The 11,071-nt window shown below is 52.0% G+C and overlaps 1 protein-coding gene across 1 annotated transcript in view; it reads left to right on the forward strand.

The window, feature by feature from the left end:
• Positions 1-4,136: 4,136 nt before the first annotated feature.
• Positions 4,137-11,071, forward strand: part of SMO (smoothened, frizzled class receptor) — a gene marked incomplete at its 5' end in the record, with an annotated part of 13,381 nt that continues 6,446 nt past the window's right edge. Inside the window, 6 exons of the mRNA XM_021715284.1 lie at positions 4,137-4,215; positions 4,824-5,029; positions 6,336-6,545; positions 7,509-7,681; positions 8,010-8,229; positions 8,328-8,451. Of these exons, the coding sequence (XP_021570959.1) occupies positions 4,137-4,215; positions 4,824-5,029; positions 6,336-6,545; positions 7,509-7,681; positions 8,010-8,229; positions 8,328-8,451 (1,012 nt within the window). The remainder of the gene's footprint in view (positions 4,216-4,823; positions 5,030-6,335; positions 6,546-7,508; positions 7,682-8,009; positions 8,230-8,327; positions 8,452-11,071) is intronic.

Consider the following 11,071-nt stretch of genomic DNA (forward strand, 5'->3'; position numbering starts at 1 on the left):
GGCGGGTCTCGAACCCGCGGGCTCAGGCAATCCACTCATCTCAGCCTCCCAAAGGCGCGGGATTACAGGCTGAGCCACCGAGCCCGGCTTATCAATATTTTTTATATCCATTGAGATGATCATATGATTTTTTTCTCCTTTAATTTGTTAATATAGTAAATTGCATTGATTGAATTTTCTAATGTCCAACCAAACAGTACAGTGGCTCTCAACTTGACTGGTCATCAGAATCATACAATCAAAAAGTCTTTTAAAAACTCTAGATAAAATGGTGGCAGGTGTTATTTTAAAAGTTTGTGAAAGACTGGGTACAGTTGCTTACACCGGTCATCCCAGCACTTTTGGAGGCAGAGGCGAGAGGATTGCCTGAGCCCAGGGGTTTGAGAACAGCCTGGGCAACTTGGTGAGACTTTGTCTCTACAGTGAAGTTTTAAAAACTTTGCTGGGCATGGTGGTACATGCCTGTAGTTCCAGCTACTTGGAAGGCTGAGGCGGAAGGATCACTGAGCCCAGCAGGTCGAGGCTGCGGTGGCCGTGACCATGCCACTACACTACAGCCAAGGTGATAGAGTGAGACTCCAACTCAAAAAAAAAAGCCAATATTTCCCCACACTGTTGACAATACAGTATTGTCAAATGTTTTGCAAACGTTTTTTTTTTCTTTTTGAGTTGGAGTCTCACTCTGTCTCCCAGACTGGAATGCAGTGGCATGCTTGCGGCCACCGCAGCCTCGACCTGCTGGGCTCCGGCGATCCTTCCCCCTCAGCCTTCCGATTCGCTGGAACTACAGGCGTGTGCTACCATACCCAGCTAATTTTTTTTTTTTTTTGATTTATTGTAGAGATGAGGTCTCGCCAAGTTGCCCAGGCGGATCTTGAACCCGCGGGCTCAGGCAGTTCACTCACCTCAGCCTCCCAAAACGTGGGATTATAGGCTGAGCCACCGAGCCCGGCTTCCTTATATTTTTAGAGACCATTTATATGTTCTTTGTGAGATCTGTTACTTGTCTTTTGCCTATGGCTCTATGGGTTATGCAATTTTTGCTGATTTGGAAGAACTTTACATATAAGGAAATTAGTTCTTGTGATATGTATTGAAAATATATTTTCTTAGTGTCTTGCTTTTTTTTTGAGTTGGAGTCTCACTCTGTCGCCCAGACTGGAGTGCAGTGGCTGCTCCCGGCCAACGCAGCCTCGACCTGCTGGACTCCGGCGATCCTTCAGCCTCAGCCTTCCGAGTAGCCGGAATTACAGGCACGCGCTACCACACCTGGCTGATTTTTTGATTTATTGTAGAGATGAGGTCTCGCTGCCCAGGCGGGTCTCGAACCCACGGGCTCAGGCAATCCACTCACCTCAGCCTCCCAAAGGTGCGGGATTACAGGCTGAGCCACCTAGCCTGGCTTGTCTTGCTTTTTTTACAATTTTTTTTTTTACCTTACTGAACTTATCTATTTTTTGGACATCTTTTCTTTAGATCATTTATTTTGTGGTTTCTGAGTTTTTATATCATCCTTAAAAAGGCCTTCTCCACTCCAAGGTGTAAAAAACCATTTCCCATCTCTTCTTTTAGAACTTTGATTTTAGAAAAATAACATTATTTTCGATCCATCTGGAATCTACTTTTATATAAGAAATGGGGTAAGGCGTCCTTTCACATGTATTTAATGACCTCTCTTTTCCCTGGGGAGCTTATTTTTAAAGTATGAAACAATATTTTAAATGAGAGAAAAATATAACAGTAACACATTTTTTAAAAGCTGATAGTTACCACAAATACTGCAAGGCTGAGAAAAATAACTTGTTGTTTAAAATTTTTTATTTTAAGCCGGGCTTGGTGGCTCAGCCTGTAATCCCGCACCTTTGGGAGGCTGAGGTGAGTGGATTGCCTGAGCCCGTGGGTTCAAGACCTGCCTGGGCAGTGAGACCTCATCTCTACAATAAATCAAAAAATCAGCCGGGTGTGGTAGCGCATGCCTATAATTCCGGCTACTCGGAAGGCTGAGGTGGAAGGATCGCCGGAGTCCAGCAGGTCGAGGCTGCAGTGGCCGGGAGCGGCCACTGCACTCCAGTCTGGGCGACAGAGTGAGACTCCAACTCAAAAAAAAAAAAAAAAAATTTTATTTTAAATACGTGGGGTACAGTTCAGGGTTAGGTATACAAATATTCATTATGCAGGTACCCTTGTTGATGAGGTGTGCCCACGGCATTTTTATTAGCTGCCTAATGCTCCTCTAAAGTATTTTACTCTTGAGAGTCCCCCACCATTTGACACGTATTGTGCAATCCACAGCTAGTAAAGTTCACTCTTTCTTTGTTGTACAGTTCTGAGTCTGAACATTGCATAACCAGCTGCCACCTTTGAGTCAGGGAACAGCACTGTCACCCCATATATTCTTTCGTGCTGCTTTGCAGGCAAACGCTCCCTTTACCCCAGTCCCCACTGCTCTGCCACCACCCATCCGCTCAGAATTTCTGATACAGTGATCACAGTTTCCCAGGTTACTCTGATTTGAGTCAAGTCGGAACTATTGCTTGAGGACATTACTGCTGCTACTTCTTATTTTTTGGTTCTTTTTGAGTGGGAGTCTCACCCTGTCACCCAGAGTGGAGGGCAGTGGCATGCTCACATCTACTGCAACCTCGACTTGCTGGGCTCAGGTGATCCTCCCATCTCAGCCTTCTAAGTAGCTGGAACCACAGGTGCATGTCACCATGCCTGGTTGATTTTTTTTTTTTTTTTTTTGAGTTGGAGTCTCACTCAGTCGCCCAGACTGGAGTGCAGTGGCCGCTCCCGGCCACCGCAGCCTCGACCTGCTGGGCTCCGGTGATCCTTCCGCCTCAGCCTTCCGAGTAGCCGGAATTACAGGCGCACGCTAGCACGCCCGGCTGATTTTTTGATTTACTGTAGAGATGAGGTCTCGCTGCCCAGGTGAGTCTCGAACCCGCGGGCTCAAGCAATCCACTCACCTCAGCCTCCCAAAGGCGCGGGATCACAGGCTGAGCCACCGAGCCCGGCGTGCCTGGTTGATTTTTTAAATTGATTGTAGAGACGAGATCTCGCCAAGATGCCCAAGCTGGTCTCGAACCCCTGGACTCAGGCTATCCTCTTGCCTCTGCCTCCCAAAGTGTTTGGATTACAGGCATGAGCTGCCACACCTTTGTGTGTGTGTGTGTGTGTGTGTGTGTGTGTGTGTGTCACGGTCTCACTCTGTCATGGTTCATTGCAACCTCTGCCTCTTCGGTTCAGCCAATCCTTTTGCCTCAACCTTCTGAGTAGCTGGGACTACAGGCATACACCACCACACCCAACTGGTCTCAAACTCCTCGGTTTAAGCAATCCTCCCACCTTGGCCTCCCAAAGTGCTGGGATTACAGGTATGAGCCACCGCACCTGGCCACGGACATGGCTTTGAATAGACTGAGAGCAGTGAGCAGTCAGAGGCCTCAGGCAAGTAATAGTAGCAGCCAACATTTCCTGAGTGCTTACTGCATGGCAGGTGCTGTGCCGATCAGATTTATGGCATTCTCTCACTCTTCACATTAGTTCTATGAGGTAAATCGTTCATCTTGGCCAGGCCCAGTGGCTCATGCCTGGAATCCCAGCACTTTGGGAGACCAGGATAGGAGGGTCCCTTGAGACCACAAGTTCAAGACCAGCCTGGGCAACACAGTGAGACCCCCACCTCTGTTTAAAATTAAGAAAAAAACCTTTCATCTCCATTTTATAGATGAGGAGACTGAGGCTAGAGATACAATCACACAGCCAGGAAATGGGTAGAGCCACAATTTGGACCCTGGCTAGTTCATTGCAGTGTCTGTGCTCCTTACCCTCTTTGCTATTGTCTTCCCCCAAAAGAGTGGTCAGTTGCTCCTACCATCCTCAGCCTGACAGGGTGACTGTCGCCCATGTTGGCTCTCACATCCGCAGAAGATTCTCCTAATACTGCTTCTTGCTTGGGAAAGAGCCATTCCGGAAGCTGGGATGATTCCGAAGGGGCCACTGCGGCGGGCAGGGTGGCAGCCTGGGCTGGGCCGGGATGTGGGAGCCGCCGCCTATTTCTGTCTCGCTGACAACATCTCTCTTCCCTCTGCGCTGGACAGAGCCTCCTCTGTTTCTCCATCTGACTCCTGCTTCCTCCTCTGGCTTGGAGTACCTGGCTCCTCTGGCTACCTCTTCTTAAGCCCCCATCTCTCCTCTCTCTCACTCGACTTGGTAAGAGGAACAGGGGTCTGGGGTCTGGGCAGAGGGAAGCGTCTCCCGGTTCTGGCGAATGGGCCCTGTGAGGGGTGGGCTCCCCTATGCCCCTTCCCCTGGAAGAGGCCTGTGGAGGGTTTTAAGAACACCCTGAAAAGGCAAACCCACTGAGATCCTAGCAGGGCATTTGCATATGGCGGCTGTTCCCTAGACGCTGTAATTGACTTGTATACTTGCAGACTAGCATACAGACCATGAACCCGATCTTCACAAGGTGCTTACCCTCGTGTGGCCAGGACCAGATGAAGAAAGAACATACCCAGCATCCCAGAATTCCCTCTTCAGGCCCTGTTCTGGTCGTCACCTCTGGGGCGGGGGGACACTTTTTGTTTGTCATGATGACTTAAGGGCATACAGTTGGCAGGGTCTAGGAATTCTAATGTCTTACAGTGCATGGGACAGTCCTTCAGCACAAAGAATTGTCCTGCCCACATGCGCTGTGGGAAGCACTGTGCCTGACAGGTCTGAGTGGTAATGGCCCGCAGTGTAGCCAAGGCCTGCAGCTGTGTCTGGGTGGAGTGAGGAGGGGTCTTCACTGATGTGTCCCCACCACTGTCACCCCCCAGGCCTCCGGAACGCCCCCCGCTGCTGGGCCGTGATCCAGCCCCTGCTGTGTGCTGTGTATATGCCCAAGTGTGAGAATGACCGGGTGGAGCTGCCCAGCCGCACGCTCTGCCAGGCCACCCGGGGTCCCTGTGCCATCGTGGAGAGGGAGCGAGGCTGGCCCGACTTCCTGCGCTGCACCCCCGACCACTTCCCTGAAGGCTGCCCGGTGAGTGCTCTGTGGACAAGGCCCGAGTCTCTGGGCTGGGCAGGACCGGACGGAAGGCCGGAAGCAGGGGGACCCTGAACCTACCGCCACGGGGTCAATGGCCCACATCCCCAAACCAGCTCACTGGCAGGATCACCTGCCAGGGATTCTCGTTCGTCAGCGAATCCTGTGTGAGTCTCCGCTCTGCTGAGTGCTGGGTGACAGATGTCATGGATGACAGGAACCCACACTTAGGACATTTATCACGTATGTAGGGAGTCAAGGCATGTGCATGTGAAACAGCTGGAGCCACCAAGACAGGGGCCTGATCCAGTTCCAGTGGTGAAGGAGAGTTCTTACTTTATTTTTTTTGAAAGCAGGATTTATTGAGAGGACGGAAAAGCTCCCAGAGTGGGAAGGGACCCAAGGGGGCTGCCCGAAGAGAGCTCTGAAATCACAGTAATAACAGTAGGCTGGGCACAGTGGCTCGTGCCTGTCATCCCAGCACTTGGGAGGCCCCTTGTCTGTACCAAAAAAATTTTTTTTTGAGTTGGAGTCCCACTCTGTTGCCCCAGCTGGAGTACAGTGGCACACCATGGCCACCGCAGCCTCAATCTGCTGGGCTCGGGCGATCCTTCTGCCTCAGCCTTCCAAGTAGCTGGAACTATAGGTGTACACCACCACACCTGGTTAATGTTTTGATTTATCATAGAGACGAGGTCTCGCCAAGTTGCCTGGGCTAGTCTCAAACCCCTGGACTCAGGCAGTCCTCTCACCTCTGCCTCCCAAAGTATTGGAATGACAGGTGTGAGCCATTGTGTCTGGCTCTACAAAAAAATTATTTAAAAATTACCTGAGTGTGGTGGCACATACCTATAGTCCCAGCTACTCGGGATGCTGAGGCAATAGGATCACCTGAGCCCAGGAGGCTGAGGCTGTGGTGAGCCATAATGGTGCCACTGCATTCTAGCCTGGGTGACAGAGTGAAACCTCAGCTCATTAGAAAAAAAAAAAGTATAGCAGTGATAATGATACTAATACTGCTAATTATTCCGTTTGCTACATGCCATTATCAGCACTTAACAGTTATTTATTCATCTAACCCTTAAACCATACCATGAGGTAGGTATCTCATAGATGGGGAAACTTTGGTACAGAGAGGCCAAGTACTTTGCCCGAAGCTGCACAGCCATCAAGTGGCCAGGCTGAGACTCAGACCCTGCATTGCGTCTCCAGCTACCAGGCTGCACGCCCGGCTGTCTCTTGCTGAATGGGGGGCTCACCCCTGAGTGCCCCTGCACTGTCTTCTCCCTGCCCCTGGTGACAGAATGAGGTGCAGAACATCAAGTTCAACAGTTCGGGCCAGTGCGAGGCGCCCTTGGTGCGGACCGACAACCCCAAGAGCTGGTACGAGGACGTGGAGGGCTGCGGCATCCAGTGCCAGAACCCGCTCTTCACCGAGGCCGAGCACCAGGATATGCACAGCTACATTGCGGCCTTCGGCGCTGTCACGGGCCTCTGTACTCTCTTCACGCTGGTCAGCAGGGCGGGCCCTTGGCAGAAGAGTGGGCAGGGGGCACCCTAAGCCTGGAAAGGGAGAAGGAGACGGAGGGGGAAGAGGACGTGGTGGGGTCCCCAGGGAAGGGGCCAGGCGTGGTGGCTTATGCCTGTAATCCCAGCACTTTGGGAGGCAGAGGCAAGAGGATGGCCTGAGCCCAGGGGTTCAAGACCAGCCTAGGCAACATGGCAAGACCTCACCCCTACAATTAAAAAAAAATTAGCTGGGTGTGGTGGCACACACCTGTAGTTCCAACTACTTGGGAGATTGAGATGGGAGGATAGCCTGAGCCCAGGAGGTCGAGGCTGCGATGGCTGTGAGCCTGCCACTGTACTCCAGCCTGGGTGACAGAATGAGACTCCAACCGAGAAACAATAAAGAATGAAGGACTAGCCGGGCTCAGTGGCTCAGCCTGTAATCCCGCGCCTTTGGGAGGCTGAGGTGAGTGGATTGCCTGAGCCCGCGGGTTCGAGACCCGCCTGGGCAACTTGGTGAGACCTCATCTCTACAATAAACCAAAATTCAGCCGGGCGGTAGCGCGCGCCTGTAATTCCGGCTACTCGGAAGGCTGAGGCGGAAGGATCGCCGGAGCCCAGCAGGTCGAGGCTGGGTGACAGAGTGGGAATCCAACTCAAAAAAAAAAAAAAGAACGAAGGACTCTCAGTGGAGCACCCTCAGCCTGGAAAGGGAGGAGGGAACCAGAGGGACAGGGGAGGAGAGGACATGGCAGAGTCCCCAGGGAAGGGGCATGATCAGAAGGGCCCCAGATGGGAGAGACAGGCAGGTGGGACACCCTCAGCCTGGAAAGGAGGAGGGAGCCAGGGGGACGGTGGAGGTGAAGAGGACCTGGAGGGGTCTCTAGGGAAGGGCGTGATCAGAAGGGTCTGGGCCCAGACGAGGGCGTCCGCCCCACCTCACAGCACGGCCCCCTGTGTCTTCCAGGCCACGTTTGTGGCTGACTGGCGGAACTCGAATCGCTACCCGGCCGTCATTCTCTTCTATGTCAATGCATGCTTCTTCGTGGGCAGCATCGGCTGGCTGGCCCAGTTCATGGACGGGGCCCGCCGGGAGATCGTCTGCCGGGCAGATGGCACCATGCGGCTAGGGGAGCCCACGTAGGTGTCTCAGGGACTCGGAGGTGCGGGGGAGCAGCTGGAGTGGGCGTAGACCGTGAAGGGGACGGGTTTCAGAGTAGGGCTCAGCTCCGCCTCATTGAACCCAGGGCTCCAGCACTGGGAAGTGGATTTCTGTGTCAGGACCTTGACCATGACTGTTCAGAGGAGTGTCTCCTAGCACTGCTTCAGATCTGACCTGGGTTCTGTCTCAAGCCTTTCTCCTGGGCACCTTCAGACCTCAGCAACCAGGGTCTAGGGACAGGGTGGAGGGCCCTGGCAGAGGGAATACAGAGGGACGTCCCCAGGTGCACACCACATGTCTGCACAGCTCCAACGAGACCCTGTCCTGCGTCATCATCTTTGTCATCGTGTACTACGCCCTGATGGCCGGCGTGGTGTGGTTTGTGGTCCTCACCTATGCCTGGCACACCTCCTTCAAAGCCCTGGGCACCACCTACCAACCGCTCTCCGGCAAGACATCCTACTTCCACTTGCTCACATGGTCACTCCCCTTCGTCCTCACCGTGGCGATCCTCGCTGTGGCCCAGGTATAGTGACTGGTAGAGACCGGGGACCCCAGTGGGGTGGGCATCGGGGAGGGGGCCACTGGATGACCGACTGTCCCTCCCACCCCTTCCTGCTGCAGGTGGACGGGGACTCGGTGAGCGGCATCTGCTTTGTGGGCTACAAGAACTACCGATACCGGGCAGGCTTCGTGCTGGCCCCGATCGGCCTGGTGCTCATCGTGGGAGGCTACTTCCTCATCCGAGGTGAGGGAGGGCCAGGCCAGGACCAGCTGGGCCACAAAATGTGCTGCGCACCGGCCATGTGTGGTAGGGCCTGGGAGCCGCCAGCTCCCTCTAGGGTGGCCCTCTGGGGAGCTGACCCTCCAGGTACATGCAGCACCAAGAGCATTTGCTGTGGGCAGCTCCTTTGTGCTGGCCAGGAAATCCCACCCTTTTCTGCAGAGCCTTGGCCCAGGGCTCACAGCTTATTTCATGGAGTCCAGGCTGGGTTCCAGCCCCAGTGAGTCCTTGGCCAGGGGCACTTGTGTATTGACCACTCTGAGCTACCCGCTCTGTCCACATGGACCTGCTTGAGCCCTTCGGTTGTGTGTGTGCTCATTGATTCTGTACAAAGTGTCAGTCTCTTGGAGCTTGGTGTCCATTTTTTTTCTCTGCCCCTGACAAGTATGAGTTATGACAATTACGTTTGCGAACTCATCCTAGAAACAGTACTATATGCTTCATTGCTGAATATCACTGTGGTCACCTTCGAAGGACTCTGCCTGGGAAGCCATGCACTGCTGCCAGCGCCTACTCCACCCATCAAAGCAATTTTGGAACTCTCTGGAATGGCCATCAGAGCTGTCTTCAGGGGGATGTTGGAGTTTGAATTACAGCAGTGAACAAACATTAAATTTCTGGTTCAACTTGGCAAGATTGGAAATGAAATCGGGGACATGTGAGTCCAAGTGTGTGCGGGATAATGCCATGAAGAAAGGAGTGTACAAATGGATTAAAAGTTTGTCTGAGGGGAGAGAAAACGTCACTGATGAAGAGAGGTCAGGACGGCCAGTAATGAGCAGAACTGATGAAGACATTGGAAAAACTCGTTGAGTTGTGCATCAGAATCATTGGCTGACTGTGAGAAGCATAGCGGACCAAATAAACATTGATAGGAAGCATTTAGGGAAATCTTATCTGAAAATCTTGGCATGAGAAAAGTGCAGACCAGGCTTGGTGGCTCAGCCTATAATCCCAGCACATTGAGAGGCTGAGGCGAGTGGATTGCCTAAGGCCGTGGGTTCGACACCCACTCAGGCAACTTGGCGAGACCTCATCTCTACAATAAATCAAAAATTATCTGAGTGTGGTAGTGTGCGCCTGTGGTTCCGGCTACTTGGAAGGCTGAGGCGGAAGGATCACCAGAGCCCGGCAGGTTGAGACTGCAGTGGCCAGGAGCGTGCCACTGCATGCCAGCCTGGGCGACAGAGTGAGACTCCAACACACACACACAAAAAGAGCGAGAGAAAGGTGCATGCAAAAGTGGTCCCAAAGGAGCTCTTGCATTACGACCATGCACCAGCTCACACAGCACTGTCTGTGAGGGAGTTTTTAGCCAGTTAACAGCTGTATTGGAACACCCTCCCTACTTAGCTGATCCGGCCCCCAATGACTTTTTTCTTTACCCAAAGATAAAGGAAATATTGAAAGGAAGACATTGTGAGGCCATTCAGGACATCAAAGGTAATACGACAACAGCTCTGATGGCCATTCTAGAAAAAGAGTTCCAAAATTGCCTTGATGGCTGGTGTCAGTGCATAGCTTCCCAAGGGGAGTACTTCAAAGGCGACCATAGCGAAACTCAGCAATGAGGTATGGAATCCTTTTTCTAGGATGAGTTGGCGAACCTAACTGTTAGACCTTGTACAAACACAGTTTTCATGACATGCACAAAACCCCAGATCCCTAACTTCCCCACCTCCATCTGCCACCCCATAATAAGCCTCGGTATCTGTTTAGCTTGTTGTTGTTGGGTTCTCTTGTCAGCCACAGTTTCCTCACGCTGAGCCATCAACCTCGTATTCAATCCCCTCTTTTTTCTCTTTTTGGTAGTGTCCAGGCCTCTGATTTGTTTTGTATCTACACTGTCGTGTATGATAGCCATAAGCCACAGGAATAGAAACTAGCCCAAATTTAGATGTGTTGTAAAATACACACTGCATTTTATTATTTTATTTATTTTATTTTATTTTATTTTATTTTTGAGTCGGTTTCTCAGTCTGTCACCCAGGCTGGTGTGCAGTGACACACTCACAGCTACCGCAGCCTCGACCTGCTGGGCTCAGGCAATCCTTCCACCCCAGCCCTCCAAGTAGCTGGAACTACAGGCGCATACCACCATGCCCGGCTAATTTTTAAATTTATTGTAGAGACCGGGTCTCACCATGTTGCCAAGGCTGGTTTTGAATCTCTGGGCTCAGGCTATCCTCTTGCCTCCACCTTCCAAAGTACTAGGATTACAGGCGTAAGCCATCACACCTGGCCTACACACCACATTTTAAAGACTTAGCATTTTTAAAAATGTCTGGGTGTGATGGCCGATGTCTGTAATTCCAGCACTTTGGGAGGCCAAGACGGGAGGATTGCTTGAGCCCAGGAGTTTGAGACCAGCCTAGGTGACATCGCAAAATCTCATCTTTACCCAAAAAAAATCAGCTAGCTGGGAATGGTGGTATACCCCTGTAGTTCCAGCTACTTGAGAAGACTGAGGTGGAAGGATCCCCTGAGTCCAGGAGGTTGAGGCTGCAGTGAGCTGTGATTGTGTGATTGTGCACTTCAGTCTGGGTGACAGAGTGAGACCCAAACTCAAAAAAAAAAAAAAAGC

The sequence above is a fragment of the Carlito syrichta genome, unplaced genomic scaffold, assembly GCF_000164805.1.
Source record: "Carlito syrichta isolate Samal-C Ts95f unplaced genomic scaffold, Tarsius_syrichta-2.0.1 Scaffold306949, whole genome shotgun sequence".
NCBI classification, from domain to species: Eukaryota; Metazoa; Chordata; class Mammalia; order Primates; family Tarsiidae; genus Carlito; species Carlito syrichta.